The 27,569-nt window shown below is 38.9% G+C and overlaps 1 protein-coding gene across 11 annotated transcripts in view; it reads left to right on the top strand.

Annotated features, from left to right (window-relative positions):
- The window catches only part of GUCY1A1 (guanylate cyclase 1 soluble subunit alpha 1), a 63,368-nt gene that overhangs the window by 6,212 nt on the left and 29,587 nt on the right, over positions 1-27,569 (top strand). For 9 of the 11 annotated variants that reach the window (XM_086704015.1, XM_025921905.2, XM_086704014.1 and 6 more), the window contains 2 exons: positions 23,924-24,076; positions 25,286-25,654. In XM_086704015.1, the coding sequence (XP_086560141.1) occupies positions 25,400-25,654 (255 nt within the window). In that variant the 5' untranslated portion in view covers positions 23,924-24,076; positions 25,286-25,399. The remainder of the gene's footprint in view (positions 1-23,923; positions 24,077-25,285; positions 25,655-27,569) is intronic. The other 2 variants (XM_025921910.2, XM_025921911.2) reach the window with 1 other exon arrangement.

Below are 27,569 nucleotides of genomic sequence, written 5' to 3'. Positions count from 1 at the left end.
CGTAAGATCATGACCTGAGCCGAAGTCAGACACTTAACTGACTGAGCCACCCAGGTGCCCCAAGAATCCTTTTCTTATATTGCATGAAACTATTTAACACTGCAATATTCATATCCTGATTTTTACGTCTTAGAGCACTTATACAAAATGCTTTTATATATGACAACTCCTGTGTCTCTATGGTAATATCTGGTTCATTCAACTCATCCTTAATTGACACGGTTTGTAGGTCTTATCATCAGGGAATTTCTCTTTTGGGTGCATTCGTGTTTTTCTTAAAATGTGGTGCCCCGAGCTGAACATGGATGAGTGGACAGATATCATTGGATATATCTGATTATCTCCTCTGGATACCATATAGTAAATCATCCTAAAAATCGAATCTGTTTTTCCCCCACTTTTTTTTACATCCACACTGTACTGTTTAATTATACATCCTTTTATCCATACTCTTCTGAAGATACACTTCTACTCAGTTATACATTTGGCCACTTAAGTTGGGACTTTTAAAGATGCTGCAATTAAATTTAATTTTTACCTTTAGTTAGCCTGTTGTTCCAGAAGGTCAAGGTATTTTTGGATTCTGATTCCTTGATGAAGATCAGCCATTCTTCCCAATTCAGAGGCTGTAACAGATTTGATTATGATACAGTTAATGTCTTCATCCAAGCAACTGTTAAAAATGCTAACTGGAAGGACATCTGTCACCATCCTAGATACCTTCCTCTTCTTTACATGAGTCCGTGAGTTAGTAGTCCTCTTTACATGGATGTCCAACCAGTTACATCGTCAAGTAACTCTTTCTTTGGAGTTTGCATTCCTTCGTGTGGCCCAGGAGTGACAGGTGATAGACTTGGTCAAACTTCTTTCTAAAATGCATTTCCACTTTCTGCAGAATAGATCCCAAGTACCCTTCTTAAGAACAAAAGGAAGGGGCGCCTGGGTGGCTCAGTCGGTCAAGCCTCCGACTTTGGCTCAGGTCATGATCTCACGGTCCGTGAGTTCAAGCCCCGCATCAGGCTCTGTGCTGACAGCTCGGAGCCTGGAGCCTGCTTCAGATTCTGTGTCTCCCTCTCTCTCTGACCCTCCCCCATTCATGCTCTTCTCTCTCTGTCTCAAAAATAAATAAACATTAAAAAAAAAAGAACAAAAGGAAATAACACTAGATCAATTTAGAATGATATGCTCCTTGCGACACTTCACTAGTTTGTAGGTAACAACACCTCACATTTTGAGTTGCCATACCTTACCGTAGATTTAAGAATCTCTTGGGAATCGTGCCTGGAATGAAATGTCAAGCTCTCTAGGCTGCAGTTGGTGGAATTCACCTTCTCTATTTTGAAAATTGAGACAATGACTGGATTCTTTGTTCTCTATCAACACTTTTCTTCATTGTAATATTTTTAAAGATGATTTTAACTCTCCCCTTCTTTCATCCGCAAATGCTTTTGGTACGTTGTAATGCAGTTTCTTCAAATGAATGGATTTAAACTCATTTAGAATATTTACCATCATTCCTATCTTGAACCTTAAATTTGTTATTTTGATTTTAGTCTTACTTTTGCCAGTATGAAAATTATTTTCTTGAGGAATGGGGATGAAATGAAAGTAGAGTAATTCTGCTGGACCAGTCCTGTGCCATCATTTGAATTTTCTCACATCCCCCCCCAGTCTTTGAACTCCTCATACACCTAATGCAAATGCCATCATCTCCACTTGATCTGGTAATAATAAAGAATTGAAAGAACTTTTTTTTTTTGAATTTGTAATTTTTGGAAGCTTCGGCTTATTTTATGTATTACGATACTCTTCTCAGAGGCTCAGTCCCTTTTTTGTACTTCTCACAATAAAGTTTATTATGGATTATGGTTGTCACTGTGGGACATACAAGCACAGTTTATGACACAGCCCCCGACTTGAGGGAATTTAAAGTCTGCGCGTAGAGATAACAGAACCCAGAAACAGTCTCAGAATTACAAACGTCAGCACTTAACGATGAGCTTCATATTTGTGGTGCCTTTTTAATAAGTTCTGAAGAACTTGAAAGAGAAAGCGCTTTGCAGGATGGAAACATTGAAGGCTTTCTAGAGAGGATCTGGCTCTTAGCTGAGATTTTAAAAGAGGACCCGTGTAGGACTTTGCAGGACCCGTAGGACTTAAATATAGAGAAGCGTGGGAAGAAGTGTTCTGGGCAGAGGAAAAGAGAGGCGCGGTGCCGGAAGCAGGTAAGTGGGCGGAGTGCGGGGTGCAGGTGTGCGTGCGAGTCCACGTGGAACAGGGGTGTGAAGGGGGAAAGGGCACACCGAGACTTCTCAAGCACAACTTGGCAGTATTCCTCTGTGGAAAATCCTTCTACTCCAACCTCCGCTTCTAGATCCCTTTTCCCTCTGCTCAGTTATCGAGAGGCCCATACCTACTCATCCTTCAAACCTCAAACTAGGCTCTACTTTCTCAGAAACTTTCCCTGACCTTCTGAGTCTCCGTGGAGTGTTTTGTTATGTTTTCCTTCAAGGCCTTGCACTTGCCCGTCATATGATTGTATTGTCCTGTAATTGCTTGCCGAATTGTCTGTTTTCACCATTACACTCCTTCCTGTTCGGTGGCCAGAGGCGCCATTGCTGTTCAGTTCTCATTCTGTTCACAGACACCTAATAGAAGTGTCCCATGGATCATAAGCACTCAGTAAAAATGTGTGATGTGAGAGGGGCCTGCTTGGAGTGATGAGGCTATGCGGGGACTTATTTATAAAAAGATTTAAGGTAAAGAGAGGTTAGATTACAAAAGGCCAGGATGTCAGGCAGAGTTTTCGCTTTATTAGGTAATGTAGAACCATTTTGTTTTTTGAGTCTGGGGACAGGATACGGCATATTCCTGACTTTTAATTAGACCTTCATAAATCAATTCAAACTATTCAAAGCTTGATATGCATTTCTAGCTTTAACGAGGGATTATTTGGCTCCTTACCTTGCATCAGGTGTTTCCATCTGTGAGGTCGGGAAACCCTGTGACTTTAATGCCGTGTGTTTTATTAGAGAAGTTTTGTTATTTTACTAGTCTAATTTTGTTTGTAGGAACTGAAATTATTAGCTGCTAATTGTGCTCAATTTTCAATCATTTTGCAGCTTCAGATACTTACTATTATAAGTAGTCAAATGTTCTTTGGTTTATATTGTTAACACACAGGACAAGGGATTTCAATGTTCCACTGACATAATATAAACATTTAAGTTGTGTATTTGTGAACCTAGAGTTTAATTGATATAGCACAATGGGCGATTACAACTGTAGCATGGAAGAGATTTGGGTAAACACATTAACATTGTCAGTACTTGATATGTAGTATTTAAAACAAGATATTCTTACACCAGATTAACATTCATTTGTAAATGTGATTAGCAAAGGCACTTTTCTCAGTGAAGATTCTTTGGGTAAAATTCCATTTTTTAAATGTTTTAAAATATTCAGTCACTAATTGTAAGTAACATTCCTCTTTCTCCACTTCTACCCCAAATAATAATTTAATATGCCATGCATCTATTTCTGGTTTTTTTTTTTTTTTTTTTTTTTGTAGTGACTGATTTACAAGTAATTCTTAAGCTCATGTTGTGTTGTCTTATGCTTAAAAACATGTATATCAGCAATAGTATATAGAAAAGTTGTGATATTTCTTGCTAGAATCTGTTCCTTGGGTTAGATACTAAATTATACCTAGTAGAATTTGCTATCTTTCCCCCTCTCTTTCTTCCCCATCCTTGGAAGCTATAAGAATTTATCTTGACTTAGACTGGGTTACCACATGCAACTCACCTGACGGCTTGGCCAAGGGCAAGAAGGTTGTGTAAGAGGTATGTATATAAGGGGTATCATAAGACCATCTACCACAAAAGTTTTTCTTCCACTTGTCCGATACTAGGGACAACTCCTTTGGATCGATGTAGTCCTTTGGATTTTATTTCTAGGAACCCTAGAATAACTTTGTTACTCAGAAGAGGAGTATAAACTTGTTTGCCCAATACCAAAAGTCACATTTATTATGTTGCCTTCTACCGTCAGTCAAGAGCATGGTTTCATTGATGTAGACTTTTAAATATAAGAGAAAAAGAAAACTGAAAGGCGTAGCATGCATGACATAAATAAGAAAGGCAGATACAAGTAGGGTACATTGGGTGGCAATATGGTGCTCAAACAGGAAGCGTAAGGTTAAAAACAGTAAAGAAGGTCCTGAAAAGAGTTGTTTCTTCACACTTTTGTTTCCTGTCCAAACTGGGGGCAGTTAGAACATCTCCCTCACCAGCATGTTGTGGCCTTGGTTCTCTACACAAATCAAACCAGAGTAATATTGGTTGAGTTATTTTTATCTTAACATTGGATCTGTTTCAGTACATAGTGGAAATGGGTAGTTGTATGTTGTCTTAGTCTATTTTACACACAGTGAAATGGTACTTGGCTATGTTTCTTTACATTAACTGTCCTCAGTAAATAATCATTGGTCATTGTATGAGTATTAAGAATTTGCTGCATGCCACGTGTTAAAAGCCATTGTAAGTGGTGTAAAAACATGCAGTGTTCATAATTTCAAGCAGGTATTCTGACAGCCTTACTTTTCTGTCTAACTCTGCTGTTCAGTGTTTGATTATTCTCTTACTTGAATTCTGTGTGATAGCCATATTGCCTTTGCTGTAACTGGACACCAAACTCTTTTTTTTGTTTCTGTCTTTGTCTTTTGAACGTATTTTTCTACTCCTTGGAATACCTTGTTTTGTGTGCCTTATTATTTCTTACTTATTCTAAAAGACTCAACTCTTTTTTTTTTTTTTTTTTTTTTTTTGACGAAGTATTTACCAATGTACCATGTGAGATTTAGATGCAGATTTTCTGGGTCCCCATCACTTGTCACATGAGATCACCTTTTAATTGAATTTGTGTGTTTTTATCCTGTCCACACCCCAATCCCTACATGACACATTCCTTAAGGATCTAGTGGTGTTTTGTTTTTGTTTCTTTTTGTTTTGAATTCTTGAAACCTCATGTCTTAGAATGCAATGATAGAGGTGCTTAATAAATATTTCCAGGATATATGAACACATAAATGAACGGTTGGATGGATGAATGGATACACTGAGGGATTCTAGTAGAAGAAAGAGTAAAGATTTTAAGGGAAGATGAGGTAATTATAAAGAATTACCCTGGAGAAAGCATGTTGCTTTAGAGTCTAGGGCCATGCATAGACTTTGAAGAGGAAAGACATTGTCTTGTCCAGTATCACAGGGAAGGATCCACTGGATATAGAATTAGTGTCACATTAAGGTACAGCCTGTGGAAGAGTAAAGTGGTGTCACCCAACTGATTGGTGAGATATAAACCGAAAGTATATTATTTGTAAGCACTAACTGTGCATTTGGTATAAGAACCCACAATAATTATATAATTGTCTGAAATAAAAAGTAATATTTTCTTAATATTAAAACAAAATATATAATTTATTATATTAAAACATATTAAAATATATTAAAACAAAATATAAAACAAAATCAGGTTTTTTGAAATATATGAAAAAATTCCAGCCTTACTCTGGTACACAGTTGAAAAGGGAGGAGTGATTTAATAAGTGTTTTCAGATAATTGTGGGGGAGCCTGAGTGGCTCAGTCAGTTAAGCATCCGACTTTGGCTCAGGTCATGATCTCACAGTGTGTGAGTTCAAGCCCCACATCTGCACTGACAGCTCAGAGCCTGGAGCCTGCTTCAGATGCTGTGTCTCCCTCTCTCTCTGCTCCTTCCCTGTTCATGCTCTGTCTCTCTCCCTCTCTCAAAAAATAAATCAACATTAAAAAAAAAATTTTTAGGGGCGCCTGGGTGGCGCAGTCGGTTAAGCGTCCGACTTCAGCCAGGTCACGATCTCGCGGTCCGTGAGTTCGAGCCCCGCGTCGGGCTCTGGGCTGATGGCTCAGAGCCTGGAGCCTGTTTCCGATTCTGTGTCTCCCTCTCTCTCTGCCCCTCCCCCGTTCATGCTCTGTCTCTCTCTGTCCCAAAAAAATAAATAAACGTTGAAAAAAAAATTAAAAAAAATTTTTTTAAAGATAATTGTAGATTTTTCTGGTGTAAAAATTTCAAAATTTGAAATGATCATAACTTAAAGGTTACTTGCAATATGGGACATGAAACCACTAAAATCTGTGTTCTGTGAACGGATCCTTTATTAATATATGATTTTGTAACATCGTGGTCATTGGAAAATACGGGTTCACTGAGCTTTTCAGATCTTCCAAATGTTGACACACTTTGCATTTTATCAAAAAACCACATTTGTTAATATCACCGTGGCTATCATCTGGAAGGAGTTTTAAGTATTGGGAGGATGTCAAGTCCGCCGTGGCAGGCGTAGATGGTACAGCTGTGGCCTGAGAAAGTCTTCCAGTGTCATCTTTTCAAGCCAAGAGTGCATCCTTAAATATATGAAAAATACAAATACATTTCCCTTTAAATTGAAATAAATATTATCAACTTCTAAACTAACAGCTGAGTGAAAATTTAAAATTTAGAAAACTTTAACATAATTTAATATTAGTACAAAACAAAACAGCAGAGTATAGTTGCTTTTTGTGTATACATGTAGGTGTAAGGAAGACCCGGGAATTTTAAAATAATAACACTGCACAATGATGAGGTTGCAGAGATAATAGCGAGTCTAACCAGTGATTGCTGAGAAGAGCACAGTGCAAATTCTAAGAACAAACTGAGTCAATCCCTGAACACACATATATTTGTACACTAAATCTGCTACCTTAGAGAGTTCTTCACAAGCACACATTCCATTAGCTGGGAGAACGAGGACATTGTTAGATGTTGCATAGTTTGTGGAAAGCTGCACTGTGTGCCTTTGAGAGAATGAGAATGAAAAGCGCACATAATACCTCAGTACTGTAATGAAAACAGCTCCGATCTTGCACACCCGTTAAAGGGTCTCGGGGGCATCCCCAAGAAGTTACAGACAATACTTTGAGAACTACTGTGCTGCTGCCTTAGATCAACCAAGCCTTGAACAATGTAGCAGAGAGGTGCCAGACTAATTTTGTACCTAACTTCAGAAAATAGGAGTCAACATTTTATTAAGCACATGCTATATTCTAAGCACTGTTAAAACTGAATTAAAATGAAAACTTTACCGAGCCCCTTGAGAAATGTCCTACCTTATCACTTAATGTCCAGGTGATGAAATGGAGTCAAGAGCGGAAAAGTAATTTGCCTTAATGTCATACCTTCAGTTAGTGGTGGAACCAGTGTTTGTAGCTAAGCAGCGTCCATCCTCTTAAATACTATGCTTCACCATCTTTCCTGGATATATATATAAGTTTTTCTGGTGGTTTGTAAATGATTTTGCTTATGGTCAATAGCATATTTGCTTTTACAGGGTGAAATGAGACTCTAGAGTTAGGTTTCAAAGACCTGTGAACTTCCAAATGAGTGCATGAAACAGAAAATTAATGCATTTGAAAGAATTTTGATAGAAATTCAGTCAAATTAAAATAAAGTATCTTTAAGTTTTCCATCAGTCTAAAGTTATGATTGCAATAGTCAGGCAACTCTTTTCTTCACATATATTAACTCTTGAAGAATATTTTGTTGGATGTATAATTGAAGGGAAACAGGTTTGTTTTTTGTTTGTTTCCTTTCCTCAGTCCTTAACTTTTTGTTTCATTATTTGCTAGTTTCCATGATTCTTTCGCTGATTTTTTTTCTTTTTATCTTTGAATTATGGAAGTTTGGTAACAATATGCTTAGGTGTGATTTTCTTTGTATTTATTGTGCATGAGGATTTGCTGAACTTCTTGGATCTGTGAGTTAGTGTTTTATCAAACATGGACTATTTCTAGCCGTTTCAAATATTTCTTCTTGTATCCCCACTCTCTCCACCCCTCCCCCCCCCCACCGGGAGTCTAAATACATGTATGGCAGACCTTTTGACATTGTTCTATAGATGTCAGGTGCTCTTCTGTTTTTTTGCTGTTTATTCTGTTCTTTTGTGATTCTGTTGGAGTTGTTTCTATCAACCTGACTTCAAGTCCACTGATCCTCTCTTCTGATGTTAAGCCAATTAAATGGAATTCTTTATTGCAGATTGTGTATTTTTCATTTTTAGCACATTTCCAATTATTTCATTTTATTTGCTTTCTGTTTCTCAGTGGATACTCTATTTACTTATGCACACGTGTACATTAAGCTGCAAGTACAGAAGACTGAGTCATTATAAATTGTGGGGCTTCTCCGGATTCTAATCTGTCATACGGCAGTTAAAAGTTTGATAAACAATTAACCAACTTTTCTTGACCCCTGCCTGGGGGAGATTCTGTAACCTTCCACTACTTCATCTGGGTTGAAAATAGCCCCTCATCTCTCCTAGACTTTTTATTTACTTACTTATTTACTTACTTATTTATTTAGGAATATAGTTCATTTAGGTGTATCTGAGTCCTTGACTTAAAAAAAAAAAAAAAAAACTTAACCAATGTATAACTTATATACAATAAATCCCACATATATAAAATACCCAACTGGACTCTTATTTGATAGATGTATACACCTGTGAAACTACCACCAAACTCAACATAAAAAGAGATTCCCATCACCCCTTAAAAGTTTTCTTGTGTCTTTTTCCAATCAATTCCTCCCTCTTCCTCTGTCCCCAGACAATCACTGATCTGCTTTCTGTGCTTACAGGTTTGTTTGCAGTATCTAGATTTTATGTGAAAATGAGATATTCCTGTATGTGTGGTCCCATTCATACAACATAATGATTTGGAGATTTAGCTACGTTGTTGCATGTATCTGCTGACTAATTAATAGCTCTTTACATGTATGGCTATACAACATCTTGCTTTATTTGTTCACATGAACAAAGACATTTAAATTGTTTCCAGGTGTTGGCTATTACAAATAAAACTGCTGTAAATGTTTGCATATGAGTCTTTGTTTGACTATATCTTTACCTTTCTTTTGGGTAAATGCTTAGCAATGGAATAGCTGGGTGGTATGAGAAGGCATGTTTAACGTCTTAAGAAACCACGGAACCGTTTTCCACAGTGGTTGTTCCTTTTTACATTCCCACCAGCAACATATCAAAAAAATGCCAGGTATCTCACATCATCACTAAGTCTTGACATTGGCAAACTTTCAAATTTTAGACATTCCAGTGGAGTTTTGCCTCATAATTAATATTATTGAACATAGATATTTATGGGCTATTCTTATATCATTTTTAGTGAAATATCTGTTCAGATCTCTTGCCCATTTTTAATTGAATTGTTTGCTCTCTTATTTAGTGGTAAAACTTTATATATTCTGGATTTAATTACTTTGCTGATATATATGTGGCAAATGTTTTCTCCCAGTGTGTGACTTGTCTTTCTGTTTATTTAATGGTATCTTTTGAAGAGTAAAATATTTAAAATTTTGATGAACTCTGATTTATCATTTTCTTTGATGTTTCATGATTTGTTTTTTCTATTTAACCATCTTTGCTTTGGGGCACCGGGGGTGGCTCAGTCAGTTAAGTGTTCAACTCCGGCTCAGGTCATGATCTCATGGTTCATGAATTTGAGCCCCACGTCGGGCTCAGTGCTGATAGCTCAGAGCCTGGAAACTGCTTCAGATTCTGTGTTTCCCTCTCTCTCTGCCCCTCCCCCGCTTGTTCCCTCTCTCTCTCTCTCAAAAATAAATAAACTTTAGGGGCGCCTGGGTGGCGCAGTCGGTTAAGCGTCCGACTTCAGCCAGGTCACGATCTCGCGGTCCGTGAGTTCGAGCCCCGCGTCGGGCTCTGGGCTGATGGCTCAGAGCCTGGAGCCTGTTTCCGATTCTGTGTCTCCCTCTCTCTCTGCCCCTCCCCCATTCATGCTCTGTCTCTCTCTGTCCCAAAAATAAATAAATGTTGAAAAAAAAAATTAAAAAATAAATAAATAAATAAATAAATAAACTTTAAAAAATAAATAAAAAATAAACATCTTTGCTTCATACAAGGTAAAGATTTTCTCCTATTTTCTTCTAGAAGTATTACCATTTTAACATCGACACTTATGGCTGTGATCCATACAGAATTAATTTTTGTATGTGGTGTGAAATATGGGTCAATGTTCATTTTTTTTCCATATACATATCCAACATCATATGTTGCTCCAACATCATTTATTGAAAAAAAATTTTCCTCGTTGAATTGCCTTGATATGTTGGTTGTATAATTGAACATCCAAATCTGGATCTGTTTTTGGACTCTCTAAGAGGCCATTGATCTCTGTGTTACTCTTTCAAACCAATAACCAACTCTCTTGATTATGTTAGCTTTATAATAATTTTAAAAGTAAAGTGTATAAATCTTCCCGTGTTGCTTTTCTTCTCTAGTATTGATGTAGCTATTCTGTGTCTTTCATTACCTCTTACTATCATTTTGTCAATATCTACCAAAATGATTCCTGGGATTTTCGCTGGGATTGCATTGAATCTGTAGACTGTTTATGAAAAATGGATACATTAACAGTACTAAGCATGATATACCTCTCCATTTCTTTGCCTTCCTTATTTTATCTTACCAGTGTTTGTGGTTTTCAGTATAGAGGTCTTGCAAACCTTTGGTTTAGATTTCTTTCTTTCTTTTTTTTATTAAATATAATTTGTCAAATTGGTTTCCGTACGACACCCAGTGCTCATCCGAACAGGTGCCCTCCTCAACGCCCATCACCCACTTTCCCATTAACCCCCCATTAACCCTCAGTTCATTCTCAGTATTTAAGAGTCTCTTAGGGTTTGCCTTCCTCCCTGTCTGTAACTTTTTTCCCCCTTCCCCTCCCCCATGGTCTTCTGTTAAGTTTCTTAGGACCCACATATGAATGAAAACATATGGTAACATATGTCTTTCTCTGCCTGACATATTTCACTTAGCATAATACCCTCCAGTTCCATCCACGTTGCTACAAATGGCCAGATTTCATTCTTTCTCATTGCCAAGTAGTATTCCATTGTGTATATAAACCACATCTTCTTTATCCATTCATCAGTTGATGGACATTTAGGCTCTTTCCATAATTTGGCTATTGTTGAGAGTGCTGCTATAAACATTGGGGTACAAGTGCCCCTATGCATCAGTACTCCTGTATCCCTTGGGTCAATTCTTAGTAGTGCTATTTCTGGGTCATAGAGTAGTTCTATTTTTAATTTTTTGATGAACCTCTACACTGTTTTCCAGAGTGGCTGCACCAGTTTGCATTCCCAACAGTGCAAGAGGATTCCTATTTCTTCACATCCTCTCCAGCATCTATAGTCTCCTGATGTGCTTATTGTAGCCACTCTGACCAGTGTGAGGTGGTATCTCAGTGAGGTTTTGATTTGTATTTCCCTGATGAAATGTGACATTGAGCATCTTTTCATGTGTCTGTTGGCCATCTGGATGTCTTCTTTGGAAAAGTGTCTATTCATGTCTTCTGCCCATTTCTTCACTGGATTATTGGTTTTTGGGTGTGGAGTTTGGTGAGTTCTTTATAGATTTTGGATACTAGGATGGTTGGATTTATTTCTAAGTACTTTATATTTATTTATATTATTACATATAGGTTTTTAAAAATGTTATTTCCCAGTTATTTACTATGAGTACAGAAATTACAATGGAGTTTTGTAGATTAGCATACATAAGTACATAGGTATAACTGCAACCTTGCTAAACTCACTTTTTAATCATAGTTGTTACAGACATACCTCATTTTGTGTTTCACTTTATTGTGCTTCACAGATCCTGTGTTTTTACAAATTAAAAGTTTGTGGCAACCCTGAATCTAGCAAGTCTACTGATGCCATGTTTCCAACATTTGCTCACTTTGTATCTCTGTGTCACATTTTGGTATTTATCATGATATTTCAAGCTTTTTCATTATTGTATTTGTTATGGTTATCTGTGGTCAGTGATTACAACTCACTGAAAGCTCAGATGATGGTTAGCATTTCTAAGCAATAAAGTACTTTTCAATTAAGGTATGTACAGAGACATAATACACATTTAATGTACACTTAATGGACTACAGTATAGTGTAAATACAACTTTTACTTTTATTTGTACTGGGAAACCAGAAAAATAATTCGAGTCACTTTATTGCAATTTTACTTTATTGCCATTGTCTGGAAATAAACTTGCAATGTCTCTGAGACATGCCTGTATTTGGTAGATCCCTTGGGAATTCCTATGTGAACAGTTATATATACATATAGCAAACGGGGACAGTTTCACTTCTTTTTTTTTTCTTTTATTATTAATTTTGAGAGGGAGAGAGACAGAGTGTGAAGGAGGGAGGGGCAGCACAGAGCCTGACATAGGGCTTGAACTCACGAATCATGAGATCGTGACCCAAGTGGAAGTTGGGCCACCCAACTGAGCCACCCAGGTGCCCCTTCACTTCTCTCTTTCTAATCTTTGTGTCTTTTATTTCTTTTTCTTAACTTATTGCAATGGCTAGGATCTAACTTCAGTGCAATTGATTAGGTGTGGTGAGAGGAGGTATCCCTGCATAAGTGTTAAATCTTTAACTTGGGGTATGACTTTAACTGTAGTTTTTTTAGATACCCTCTGATAGGTTTTTTAAAACTATGATTACGTAGTGTATCGAGTTAGTTCTCATCATTGGGGCTTGAGTGGGAGTCTCTTGTGATTTTCTACAACCTAATCAGAAGTGAAGTCTCTGTACTGTGACTTTGAACTAACTTGATACAGTATGTAGTTAGTTAAGTATTTCTGTTTACAGAAAACTACCAATAAACATAAACAAAGAACAGAAGATTTTGTATTCTCAAAATCCTTCTTTCAAACTTGCTGTTTTTCAGTGTAATCTGCAATCAGTTACACTGTAGTATTTCCTCATCATAACCCATTGTTTTCTTTACTTTTACCCTGCTATTCTTATTGAAATTTGTCTCAGAAAAATTATAAATTTTTTTTAATCTAAAAGTCAGATGATATTTTCTCAGTCCTCCTGGTGTGGACTGAATTGTGTCCCCACCAAAGTTCATATGTTGAAGCTCTTAAAAATCCCCAACGTATTTGGAAGTGGGGCCTTTGGGAGATAATGAGGCATAGATGAAGTCATGAAGGTGAGACCCTCATGATGGAATTAATGCCCTTATAAGACGAGGCAGCTTGCTCTTCCACCATGCTGGCACCTGACCTTGGACTTCCAGCTTCTAGAACTATGAGAAATAAATGCCTATTGTTTAAGCCACCCAGTCTGTGGTATTTTGTTGTGTGTGTCAGACTGAGCTGACTAATACACCCCCTTCCCCTCTTCAGACTTGCAAAATGCACACTTCTTTTTGAACATGTGTTCTCTTTTGTTTCCATTCTCATCATAGTTTTCGGAATTTTTTTTAATGTTTATTTATTTTTGAGAGAGAGAACGAGTGGAGGAGGGGCAGAAAGAGAAAGACATACAGAATCTGAAGCAGGCTCCAGGTTCTGAGCTGTTAGCACAGAGCCCAACATGGGGCTCAAACCCACGAACCACAAGATCATGACCTGAGCTGAAGTCATGCTTAACCCACTGAGCCACCCAGGTGCCCCTTTTGTCATAGTTTTCTGGTTGCTCCTTCTCCATCTTAGTCATAACATCCTTCTCCAACTCTTAAATAATGAATGTTCCCCCAGAGTAATGAGTTTGGCTATTTTCCCTCTCCACTTGCATCCTTTTGACAATGAACAGTTTGAATTAAAGTCGACTTTAATAGCTTCCTCAGTGTGGCAGACCACACACTCCTATCTCTAATCCTTAATTAAATATTCCAGTTTTCAAATGCATCTCTGCATAGATGCCCTGCCAGCAGTTCAAGATGTGTACAAAACAAAATTCAACATCCCTTCTGTCAAGCCTACTTCTGTTACATCTTTCTATTAATGGCACCATTATCTTTCCAGATAAAACCTCAGTCATCTTGTTCTTCAGTCCTAGTCATTGGCCATGTGACGCCAACTTTAATTTTATAATATCTCTATCACCCATGCTTTCCTGCCCTTTCCCACAACTTCCTTCACTCACATTCACTTATACTGTTCTCCCTCTCTGGCATGAGTTTTTACTAATGACTTTGTGCCCAAACCCTAGTCATTTTCAAAACTAAGCTCAAATTTCCTGCATTCCAAGAAGTTTTCCCTGATCACCGTTTTGCTGCTGTTGCCTAAAAGCAATGTTTTTTATAAACATCATTAATTTTCTATCTCTACCTATTCTCCACCTTTTATTTTAGCCATTTAAGAAAATGTATATCACCCATACTAGACTTCGAAAGAAATAGTTTTATCTTTTTCAGAAACTTAGTGACTATTGATTGAATAAGGTTGATTTATTAATAGCTCATAAAACTTGTTTTCAAGAGGCAACACATTTTATATGTTCCAATTTAGCCTCATTTTACTTCTATTTTATACTTTCTTGTCTGTGTTTTGTCCTTTATATTGGTTATAATTAATAGCCTGATAATAGCGTATTTGATTGATGAAAGAGTTCATATTTATTGAATACCAGATAATACGTGATACTGTGCTCAGTGCTTCTGATAAAGCAGTGAGGTATTGGACACATGTATGGTTTTTCACTTAGCTAACTTAACAGAGAAGTGGAGAAAGAGCATAGGCTCTTGACCAATCCCCCGCCCCATCGTGTCCCCAGGAGCTTCCAGAGAAACATCTTTCTTGGGGTTTTCAGGGTGGAAGTTTTGAGGGAATTGTAGAAGATGGAGGTCTTTTTCAAAATACAGCCATTACATGCCCTCCCCAGGGATGCTATCCACCTAGCACCTCCATGCTTTCAGCATCTAAGAAGCTCTCCAAAAGTCTGTTGGTTAGGAATTTTCATGGAGACTTCATTAGGTAGGAATGATTAACGAAATCATTGACTGTTAATGATTAATTCAATCTTCGGACTCTGTCTTCTCTCCAGATACCACCGTGGGATGGAGAGTTCCAACCCTCTAATCACTTGGTTGGTTCCCCTGGCAACCAAGCCCCATCCTGAAGCTATCCAAGGAGACTTATCACTTTGGAGATTCCTTGAGTTTTAGTAGTTGTGTGCCAGGAAACAACAGGCAGAAACCAAATATATATCCCTTATTCTGTTACAGCACGGCTGTGTTCCAGTGAAACTTTATTTATGGACACTGAAATTTGAATCTCATATAGTGTTCGAGTATCGTGAAATATTCTTCTTTTGATTTTTTCAAACGTTTAGTGACGTAAAGACCATTCTTAGCTCTAGCTCTAGGGCTAGACAAGAAAGGTAGCAGGTTAGATTTGGATCACAGGCCATTTTATGCCAGAGTCTGCTTTAAAGGGTCCGAAAGGTCCAGTGTGTTCCTGAGTGGTGGTTTGGCTTTATCTGCCCTTGCCAGCCCTGGCCCAGTATGGGCATCTCCTTCACTGCCTGAGCCTTTACTATTGGTGTATCTGTTGCTGTTCTTGTGTTTTCTCTCTTTGTTGAGAGAAAAGTGCTGTATTTCTATGGCTTTATTAGTTTGTGGCCCTTTTTCTCAAGGATTTTGAGAAAAGTTTCAAGGGCTGGAGTAGAAGAATCATGAGGGTCACTATTGTGTCTTCTTACAGAATTTTCTCTCCAAATACGACAAATTAAAGCCCAGATAATTGCACTTTTGTCTACCATAGGGTGAATTCTGTGCTGCACAGATTACTCCTTTATTCCCTTCAAGGATGAGGCCACTTTGATATCTCCTCATTGTTGAAATGTTAATTCAATTGCTCTGCAGGTATGACCGTGAAAACCAGAATCCACTTTATTTACTCTTGCTAGAATCCCTGTCATTTTTCTATTTTAATCAGGCTTTGGGTGACTTACCTAGATTTCACAAATATCCTAAAATTAACATTGCTGGTTAGTGTTTCATATCTTCCTGCCCATCTCTTAAGCCTTTATACAAAATAAGTAAATATTGAGGAGATAAGTACATAAAAGAGTTAACACTGAATCAATATGGAGAACAGTTGGCTTATAAAAGCCACGACTGGAGGCAAGAGTGTTTGTGTAACAATACTAATCATTTGTCAATCTAACATTCTAGTAAAAGAAAATCAGATACCACAGAATTTCTGTTTAAGCTCGGTTGTTACGGGTTTATTTTGTTTAAAAATGTTTCCACATTAGAAATAGTGTGGATTTATGGAAAATACTATGTACTCCGCTGATGTCAGGCTTGCCTGATTTATTTAACAGGTTTGGTTTCATGAGTGGAAAAAGAGATTTAAAATCTAGCATCGTCCTTCAATTTTTATTCTAGTATTATATTAAAGAAATTTGACATGCAACTTATTAGCTAATGGAATTATATAATATAAAACCAAATTAGAATCTTACTAATCTGGGCTGTGCTGTAAACTCTATTATTTTGTAATTCAATAAAATAAACCCTAAGTATTGACATAGATGTTATTTTTCCCCGGTATGTATTAGTGTATTTCAAGGGGAGAATGTTTTCCAAATTTGTAGTGTACCAAGCACCTGCTATATATTAGTTTCCTCAAACTGGTTTTGACAAGTTATAGGAAAGGTGTCATAGATATAAAACATTACTGGATCTTTTTTTTTTTTTAATTTTTTTTTTCAACGTTTATTTTTATTTTGGGGACAGAGAGAGACAGAGCATGAACGGGGGAGGGGCAGAGAGAGAGGGAGACACAGAATCTGAAACAGGCTCCAGGCTCTGAGCCATCAGCCCAGACCGCGAGATCGTGACCTGGCTGAAGTCGGACGCTTAACCGACTGTGCCACCCAGGCGCCCCAAAACATTACTGGATCTTTCTGAGAAAATAGAATGAATTTGTCATTCTTCTATTTAGTGACTTCCTTTAGCATGCTTTACATCTTGCATCTTGTACAGTGCCTTTGCATAGATTCTTTTCTAATCCTTCCTACATCTCTATTTAATCTTTTTTTGTTTTGTTTTTTTTTACCATTTTACAATCGTGGTAACAGAAGCTCAGTGAAGCTAAGAAACCTGCCCACAGGGCGCCTGGGTGGCTCAGTTGGTTAAGCGGCCGACTTCGGCTCAGGTCATGATCTCACTGTCCGTGAGTTCGAGCCCCGCGTCGGGCTCTGTGCTGACCGCTCAGAGCCTGGAGCCTGTTTCAGATTCTGTGTCTCCCTCTCTCTCTGACCCTCCCCCGGTTCATGCTCTGTCTCTCTCTGTCTCAAAAATAAATAAACATTAAAAAAAAAAAAAAGAGAGAAACCTGCCCACTGCTGCCCTCCTTCTAAATAGCAATTGTGATAGTCAACATTAATCATTACATGTTGGGTACAGGTGCTTATTCTAAGTCCTTTACTCTTATCCGTTTGCTTACTTTCACAACACATTTATGAGATAGTGGCTGTTCACGTCCCTATTCTCCAGATGGAGAAAGTTGAGGTGCAGTTACGAATTTAACTAAGGTCACAGAGCTAGTAGGTGGTAGAGGCAGGGAGCAGACACAGACCATCTGGTCCTTGGTCCTGGAGCCTGAGCTCATCACTGCTGCACTAACTCCACTACCTCAGGGCACACCTGTGCGTGGCACCAACATTCGTGTGAACTGATCTTTCCAACCACCAAGTCTCTATCACACCAAGTATCTTCACAGTGATACAGATAATGAGTAAACAGAGAGTCTCAGACACTAAAAACAACCCACCGTTGCACGAGAGGGAAAATAGGTGTTTCTGTGCGTCTATGCAGGTTTATCAAGTCGAACGTGTGCTTCCGGGTCTTCCTGACTGACCAACGTTAAAAAGAAAAGAAAAGGGAGAAGTAATGATGTTACGATAGTCAAGAGTTTTATTATGCTACTTAAACAAAATGTACCAATCAGCCCAATTGTTTCATCATCATGGACTTGTTTTCATTTTAAAAGTTTCATCCAGTTGTAGTACCTAGATCATAATGGAATCCATAGCGTCCTCAAGAATGTGGCCTCATTGGGTGTGTTTTCCAAGTAGTTATGTCCACTTTTCACCTTGCAAACTGAAATCAAACATTGTCGAGAGCACAGGCATTTCTGAAACAACACATTACATATGTTCCTGAAAAACCTTGCATGCTGCAGAACCACACTAAAAATAAAAGGACTTGTGGGAAGAAAATGTGTTAGGGTAAAAACCAGTCGACACCCTGAGCACCAACAAAAGCAGTAACAATCATAAAAACTGTATAAGCTTGTTAAGGAGACCAGTTGAATTCTGAGGAATCCTGCACGAAAGCAATTATAAGCCTGACATTAGGGGAAAGGGTGAAAGTAGTTTGATGGGAAGGGGCTATAAGAAAGTGCTGAGCCTGCTGAGTGTCGGAGACGGGGAAAGAAATATAGGACAACCGTAGTAAGTACTTCCGAGATAGGACACATGGTCAGACCGGAGCTAGGAGGAAGACCATGGGGTAGATGGAGACCCACCATGACTACTCCTCTAGACCGACTTTGTTCACCTCTTTATGACTGTGTCTGAGCCAGTTCACATCACAGAAATACACAGTATTTATCTGAAAAGAGATAAAAAAACCAAAATGGCTTTTTATGGGGTAAGAAGGAATTCCATTTCTCATTTCACTCCTTTCACAATAATTGTTATATTTTCAGTAAATATATTTTTAAAGGACCAAGTCTCTAAGGAACTATTTTAGTAAAAAACAAAACAAAACAAAAAAACCCCCAAAAAACTATGATGGCAATTACAGAAATAGCTGCAGGAAATTGTTTTATATATCACAGGAACAAAAGATTGAAATGGTTATCTGATTTTCTCATGACTGACATGACCTGCCATCAGTGGTAATGATATTGAAGACATACTAACTGTGTGTATTCAAGTTTCTGTGATAATCACACTAGAGAGTTTTAAACATAGAGATTTAGGATTTACAGTCCCAAAACTTTTGCTGTATAAAGTATGCTGTAAGCATTTTGCTATAAAAACTGAGAATCCCATAATGCTAATTCTCAGAGATAAAATCTCCCTACTAGAGTATACTAAACTCTGCTATCACTTCAAAGATGTCAGAGAATTGCTCCCTATTCCAATGAAAAAAGATTGTGAATCACACCCCTATTATTCTTAACAAAGAATTAATACAGTTTGTTAAACTGTAATTATCAGCATTAAATACAATTGTGGCAATTATTATTAAACATAATTTGAATCGGTACCGTGGCTCTGACGAGGTAGTTGCTATCAGGTGAAGGGGGATTTCTGGCATTTTGGGCCCTAGCATTGACATGGCCATTGCCTTTAGAGTTGATTTCTTTGTGTTTGTGCTGCTGAAGCGAGCACTGGAGTTGACTTCTTTGTTGTGGGAAGATTGACAGTATGGGCTCTTTAGTTACAAAAATTCAAGGTAAGTATCCCCTACTCTTCATCCAGATAGAAGATGCACCTTACACTTGCATGTAAATGCAGTCATGGAAGGTGAACATTCTCTGCTGTGACATAAACTGGAGTCAGCTTTCCCACGTCTGGGCTTCTGAAGCAGGAGAAATTACTTTCCAAAAGGAGATTTTTAGCAAGAGAGTTGGAGCATTCTGACTCCCACAAGGTGTTATGTAATAGTGAGAACCCAAAATCTGGGCTCGGTTATGATTGAATAACCAATGTTGTGGGAAATGGATTATGGACTCTTGATTGCTCCCCATGGGGCCTAGAGTCTTTCCTGGGCTGTGGTATTGAGAAGTGAGATCAGAGGAGTATGTCCTCACTGTCCTTCAGACCCCATATGCAGTCAGTAGCCAAGGGCTGTAGATTTTTCTATCTGAAATACTTCTGGAATTGATCCACTTTTTCATCTTCAGGGTCACTATTTTAGTCCAACCCAGATCAGCCACCTGTCCAACTCTGCCACATTTCTCATTCTCCGTTCCAAATAATCTTTAAAAAATACAACCTAATACGTTCACATCCTTACCTCTTAGATTTCAGTTAGTTGCCCTTGGAATAGAGTTTTCCTTTGTTTAGCAAGGTTTGGAGAGCCCTCCACAATTGTGACCTCTCACTGTCTCAGCTCCCTCCACCGTCACCCTGCTCTCCCTGACCCCATGCTCTAGCCATTCTGGAATTATTTTGGTTCCTAGAACATGGCTAGGTCTGTCTCGACCTCCAAGAATGCTGTTCTTTCTGGAACTCTCTTCACCTGCTTCAGGGTCATAGCTCAGCTCAGATGTCTCTTCCTCCTGGGACTGGGTTTGGATCCCTGATTTGCACTCCTAGAGCACTATGCACTTCCCCTTTCATTAGCACGCATCACACATGGAACTGATGTGTCAGAAATGGTTCTCCTGCTGGATTGGAGACTCCACGAGGGCAGGCGATGTCCTTCATTCACTGCTCTGTCCCTGCGTCTGTAAGAATTCCCGACACACAGTAGGTCATCCATAAATACTTGTTGGATAGAATGAAAAGTGAATGCAGTAGAAGGTAATCCGGTGTATCAAAGAATCTGTGGGAGTGGAGATTATAAAAAAGAAAATGAAAATAGCATTGGAGAACTCAAGTATGTTACAAGCCAAAAGGTTCATGAGCTTTAACTTTTCAGAGGTCGTCGTTGACTTGAGCAAGGTGCATGTCAGTAACCCAGTGGAAGCAAAGGCCAGGGAGTTGTAGACTTAGGAATTACTATTTTGTAAGGAAGTGAACCCAGCACATAAGGCCTGATCTTTCAAGAAGTGTGACCATAATGAGCAGAGACAATGGCGAGGCGAAGGAGGCATGGTGAGATGAGAGAGTCTGACATTTGCTTGCTTTTTTTGTTTTTTTTTCAAACTTAGTCCTGGAGTAACTTGGACATTCTCAACCAGTTTTTCTAGTACTTTGTCCTGCTTTCCTGATATATCACAGAGGAATGTCCTATAAATATTTCCTACTGCAAAATGAAAAGAAACACATTTTGGAAGTTTGACTTACGGAGTTTTAATTTTTTTCAATTTTTGAAGAACAAAAACTGCAGATTGTCAGCCTACCTGCAAAATAAGCTCTTTCCTTGACATCGGTTTATGAACGTCGTGATTAGTTTGTGCTGCTGTGTGCAGACTCTCCCCTTACCAGGGCACTTTGTGTTTCTAGCCTCTCTTCTCCCTTCAGCTAAACTTAAAATTTTGGACTTTGGAATTTGATCTTAAAACGCTTATACCTCTTTAACCCCGGATTTTGGCACGGCTAGGTCCTCGGCCTGATATTGGACACTCGATGTAACAACTGACTTCTTCTAAGGAGACTTCAATTCTTCGGCGCCCCCTTCCGAAATTTCTAATTTCAAACCTGCTCTTTACGACCTGCTGTTCTATTTAAGTTGCTGCAAAAGGGGCTTTCTGTGTCAGAGCCCTTACTGTGAGTGTTTTCCCTCAGGTCTTTGATAGGGAGAAAACAAGATTCTTGTGTATAACTCTGGAGTTTAAATGATGGACAGGCCCCTTACCCGAACAATAATGCATCCAGGTTATTAATATGAGGCCAGTAGCTGAGTCCTTTTTCTCACTATAGAAGAGTTAATCACTTACTAGCTAGAGGGAGAGAGCATTCAATATGTTCAGAGGCTGTTTAATCATTAACCTTGGGGATAGCAAATAACATCTCTGGGTTTCTGAGAACGTATATCCCACTGCTTGCCAAGGCCTTGTCACCAAGCTTATTATTTTAATTAATTTGTTTTTCCCTTACTGTGTTACCCTCATTTCTATAACCAGCTGTGGACTGAGTTCAGCCATTGACCAAACCACTTCCGAAGTCACTGCTAATGTTACACATCAATATCACCACTCATTTAGTCGAAGAACATATTCTGTATTCCTAGCAGGCAAACACAAGACAAACATAGGTTTCCAAGGTATCGGCACTGAGAGCATCTGTTTCATAATGTAATTTCATCGGTTGAACAGATGAAGAATGCTAATTAGTTTGTTTATACATATGTGATTTAATGAGACTAAACACTTAACTGAACTTAAAGTAAGCACAACTTGTTTCCTGTTGCTGTTTTTTCTTAATAAAAAAACAGCGTTAGACACATTTTCTGGAAATTATAGTGATGTGCAGTAGAGGAGAAGAAAGAATTTCAAGGTTGACTGGTCCATTTTATCCTTCTGCAATGAGATTTAACAGGAAACTGAGAGTCAAAATGTTGGGTTTAGGGACAAGTGTTGAAATCCAACATTAATGAGAAGGTTAAACTTAATGGGAGACTTCAGGGTACCCGGGTGGCTCAGTCAGTTAAGTGTATGACATCAGCTCAGGTCATGATCTCAGGATTCCTGAGTTCGAGCCCCACATCAGGCTCTCTGCTGTCAGCACAGAGCCCACTTTTGATCCTCTGTCCCCCTCTCTCTCTTAACCCCCCTCAAGAATAAAAAAAAATAAACATTAAAAAGAAACTTAACGGGAGACTTTATCATAAACTCTTTTATGTCAAACTCCTAAATCCCAAACTAAAATTCTAATATGTACCAGAATTACTTATTTTAGAGAGAAGTTCTATACCTTCATCAGATCCAACCTAAAATCTTCAAATTTTTTTGGCTTTTTTTCTTTTTTTGTGCGTACTCTCTTCTTCTAGTTATATTTTGATATGACTGAAATCATGGCATTCAGTTAATATAGCTCTTCTTCCTGAAAATTAACATAAAGTAATGTATTATAATTTTTATTGTTATTTAATATTATCTTCTACACTGTCTTTTTTACTTACAAGTTATACTAAACTGGATTCACATGGGCTACTATATTTTGGAGTGGAGTGGGTAGAGGAGATGAGGAAGTGACTCTGGTCCTGTAGTCCAAATTATATCTGGATTAAAATGCTTCAGTTAACCTGCTCAGCTTTTTATAACAAGGGGTCAGCAAGCCATGGCCTGATCCAAATCAATAAGGCCATTCTGAGGGCCAAATCCACAGCCTGTTTTTGCAAATAAAGTTTTATTGGAACACATGCATACCATTCCTTTGTGTATCAGCTGTGGTTGCATCATGATGTAATGGCAGGAGTTAAGTCACTGATAGAAACTTGCAAAGTTGAAGTTATCTACTCTCTGGCCCTTCACAGAAAAGTTTGCTGTCCACTGATCTAAAGCATGTATGAGGACGGGAGTGAGTGAAGAGTAATAGTTATGTTCGGATGCATTAAAGACTGAGAAACATATATTTGTGGAATTGAATCAAGATAAGTGTGCTTGAGAGCCTTGGAGTTTTAGGTCTTTCAAAATCAAAGTAACCATTCACTCTCTTACCAAATTACCTTTGGGTCATTCTAGCCTGCTGAGATAGCTGCTTCTTTTATTGTGGCAGGAAATGGCCTTTGCTTGTGAATATATAGGATCTTCCTTGTGTCTTCTTGAAGATTCATAAATTACATGTGATCACAGATTTGGGGGATTTTAAGTAACAGAGAGTAGCACCCGCTTCTTCTGACCTGTCAGCATCCATAATCTTCGCCCATACCTAATACCTCATGACGCTCCCGAGGGCTATCACGTGGTGAATTTAGCTTCCTTATTTGCCCCAGTTCAGAAATTGGATTGCCCATTGTTCTAAACTTAACTAGAGAACATATCTGTGTCAAATTACAATCTGTTGCTGGTATACATGAAGAACATATTAAGAGCATTAAGGCACACAGAAAAGAAAAAAATAAGTAATTGAACTCCAGTTCTAAAGACTGAAATATAAGGTTTTATCCTGGAAGATTCAACTACCACCAACCAACGAGCAGGAGAACTATGTTTTTGTTTGCTTTTTAATATAAACTTGCAAACCATATCTTTACTCCTAGTTTATGAACTAAGCCTGATTATTTAGAAACTGGCCTAGGAGTTTGGGTTGATAGAAAACACATTGGTTCTGGTGTCAGAGGGACCTACATGTGAACCCTAGCTCTGTCACTTTCCAGCACATCAAATGAAAGAAAATAGCCTAAACTTTTGAGCCTCTGGATCGTTGGGGATTGTGTCGTCTGGCTGTTGGGAGGATCGATGGAACAGTTCCCGTGAGGCTTGACTGTAAATACAGAATCCCCAGCACCGTGCCAGGCACGTTGTAGGAAGTAAGTAAGCTTGGGCTCTTTTGCACTCTTTTTGTGTTTTTGCTTTTCAAAGAATGAAGATGGTTGGTGGACCCAGTTACTAAAGACTGTTAGTATTGCTGACAGTTCATGAGACCATTTGAGCGACAAATAACTAATTATAAATGGGTTGTATTGTAAACTGTGGGTGGGAGGATTTAGAGTCACGCATCGGCAAAAACAAAAGTACGAAGGGAACATGCTGAAATAGCCACGTATATGATTCCCGTGGGCCCCTGAGAGGTTTACTCCAGTGTCCTCTAGATTTGGATCCAGAGACCCCTGCAAATCCAGTGGCATGTGCTTAGGGATCAAGAGTTCTTGGAAAAAAAATATTACTTTCTTACATTTTGATAATATTTTTAAATTATTTTGCTATTTATAGAAACAAGTGTCTTCTTTTGCAGTAATCATTTTTTTAATTTTTTTTTAACGTTTATTTATTTCTGAGACAGAGAGAGAGAGACAGAGCATGAGCAGAGGAGGGGCAGAGAGAGAGGGAGACACAGAATCTGAAACAGGCTCCAGGCTCTGTGCTGTCTGCACAGAGCCTGACGCGGGGCTCGAACTCACGGTCCGCGAGATCATGACCTGAGCCGAAGTCGGATGCTTAACCGACTGAGCCACCCAGGCGCCCCTGCAGTAATCATTTCAATTAATTTTGTTTTCCTCTAAAACTCAGTATTTCAACCAAAAACATATATTTGAGCATCATCACATACTTTTTTTTTTTTTTTTTTTTTTTTAAAGTATTGGAGACACTAGTTTCTGCTATTCTGATTTTTCAGGAAGGGAAACATAATGAGAATGTAGTAGGACTTAGCACTAAGACACAGATTTATACTTGGCTTCTGTCATGAAACCATAAAGTTCCACTCTTGTGAAATCAAACTTAACGAAGTGGGCTATCTATAAAAATGGAAATCAGTAGTTTGCGGTAAGGACATTTTGGAGAAGATTATATTCCATTTGCAGAATACAAAACCCGAGTATTTAGTACACTAAAATGCACACCTATTAAGGTCTTTACCAAATGTTTCATCCATATAGTAGCTGACATGTCCACATGTCTTTTTACTTGAAAATGGCACATGGACATGTGGTCTTTGCCTTTTTTACACCTGTCTTTTCCGGTTTACACAAGTACACGTCCTCACTTTCCTTTCTCTTCTGACTCTCCACTACCCGTAGACACCGCAGTCACCAGGACCTTTGATCTGATAGTGGCTTCTGTTTGTCAGTCCCGCATAAAAAGAACAGCTCATCGGGAGGCTATCCACAGCAGGGCGAGAGGCTACCAACACCATGTTCTGCACGAAGCTGAAAGATCTCAAGATCACAGGAGAGTGCCCTTTGTCCTTACTGGCACCGGGGCAGGCTCCCAAAGAGCCCGCAGAAGAGGTAGCAGGAAGCTCAGAGAGTGGCAAAACAGCTCTGCCCATCTGTCAGGATGTGCCTGAGAAGAATGTACCAAGAAGTCTTCCTCAAAGAAAGACCAGTAGGAGCCGCGTCTACCTTCACACTTTAGCAGAGAGCATTTGCAAACTGATTTTCCCAGAGGTGAGTGCTTGCTCTTCTGAGATTTTCCTGATATTTTGAATATTGTAGAAGAGCATTTTTTAAGGGGAATGTAAACATTTGCTTTCTCACTTTCAAGGATATATGTATATGATAGATGTAGAGTATTTCCTAGAAACATCTAAAAACACTTCTTAAAAGCAAACATGTTCTTTTTTAAAAAATATTTTTTCTTAATGTTTGTTTATTTTTGAGAGAGTGAGAGTGAGCAGGGAAGGGGCAAGAGAGAGAGACAGAGAATCCAAAGCAGGCTCTGTGCCAACAGCAGAGAGCCCAATGCAGGGCTCGAACTTGCAGACTGTGAAAGTTGACCTGATTTCGGTCAGACACTTAACTGACCGAGTCACCCAGGCGCCCCAAGCAATCATGTTCTTCAATTGTGTTTATTCTTAAATGTTTAAGATTTTGAATTCTTTTCTTTTCTTTTTTTTTTTTTTTTAATTTTTTTTTTCAACGTTTATTTATTTTTGGGACAGAGAGAGACAGAGCATGAATGGGGAAGGGGCAGAGAGAGAGGGAGACACAGAATCGGAAACAGGCTCCAGGCTCTGAGCCATCAGCCCAGAGCCTGACGCGGGGCTCGAACTCAGGGACCGCGAGATCGTGACCTGGCTGAAGTCGGACGCTTAACCGACTGCGCCACCCAGGCGCCCCAAGATTTTGAATTCTTTTCTAAAGGATCCTGCCTCGATGGCCTTTATGACTTTGAGCAAGTGCTTAAGCCCTCTCATCCTCAGCTTCCTTATCTATAATACCTACTGCCTAGAGTTTCGATGAGCATGAAGTGAAATAATCCATAGCTCTTGCCATACCTTAAGTGCCTGGTAGTTGTTAGCTATTATTTTTAAATTAAATTTCTTGAAGAATAACTTATTTTTCTGCCAGTTTTCTTCTAATTCCAAAGAGCATCGTAGGTTCCCTGCCAACTTGTTGAGGTGGGAAAATCTCCCCTTTCCTCCTCTGGCTCTGAGTGTGACCCAGAAGTCTCTGTTCAAGCCAGAGTCCTTGAGCCAGAGTCATGGCCCTGTGCTTGCAAATTACCTCTGACACTTCTCAGTATAGCTCTGTGAGCTGTGTAGCCTAATGCCTCTTCAAGATCTGAAGCACCTTCCGTTAATCCACCTATAGGAGAACCTTGGGGCCAGGGCAAATATCTAATGAAGTCACATATTAGGAATCACAGAGTATATGGAGAGCTCCTCTCCCCCTGTGGGGCTAAAGAGAAGAGCAGCTGAAAAAGTCTTCATGATGTCTTTCTCCTTCTGGCAGTGTTTACAGTTCTATGTAAACTCACTTCATCTGGGAGATTGGACATTGATATAATCTGACTCCAGCTATAATAATCCGTTGAAAATGTTTAATTGACCCAGCACCAACCCTCTGCTTTGTGTAGAGCACTGAAGAACCACAGATTGCTGACTTTTAGAACCTACTGGAACTTTAGAAGTGATTTTGTCTTACTCCCAGGAAGGATTAGAGAGGTTAAGTGACTTGACTAAAGTCACCCAACTGTTGCAGGGGTAGAGCAATTACTGCTGTCAACAGTATGCCTAGAGTGACTGTGAAAGAAGAGGCTAGCACTGTAGCTTGAAGATGGAGAAAGCAGAATCAGCAGAAAGTTGAGGGAACTTACTTCAAATACAGTATTAGCACAATCGCGCCTTGGTTAATGGCCTTTGAAATGGGAATATTTCATTATTCTCACCCCACCCAAGTCACTAGACAGCCAGTTTTGGCTGGGATGAGCGATGTCGCCTTTCTCAGGGTGCTGGTTGGCATCATAGTCCGGGAAGTGATTGAGACTCTTATTTCCAAGAACTGAGTGAGATACACAGAGATGAACAGATGGTGATGATGGGGATGCTGGAGAGCTTCCATGCTCTCCTTGGGTCCTGTC

The sequence above is a fragment of the Puma concolor genome, chromosome B1 (assembly GCF_028749965.1).
Source record: "Puma concolor isolate L17-30 chromosome B1, mPumCon1.1.hap2, whole genome shotgun sequence".
Taxonomy (NCBI): Eukaryota; Metazoa; Chordata; class Mammalia; order Carnivora; family Felidae; genus Puma; species Puma concolor.
Note: the sequence above shows the minus strand (reverse complement) of the source record. Positions and strands in the feature narration are given on the sequence as shown.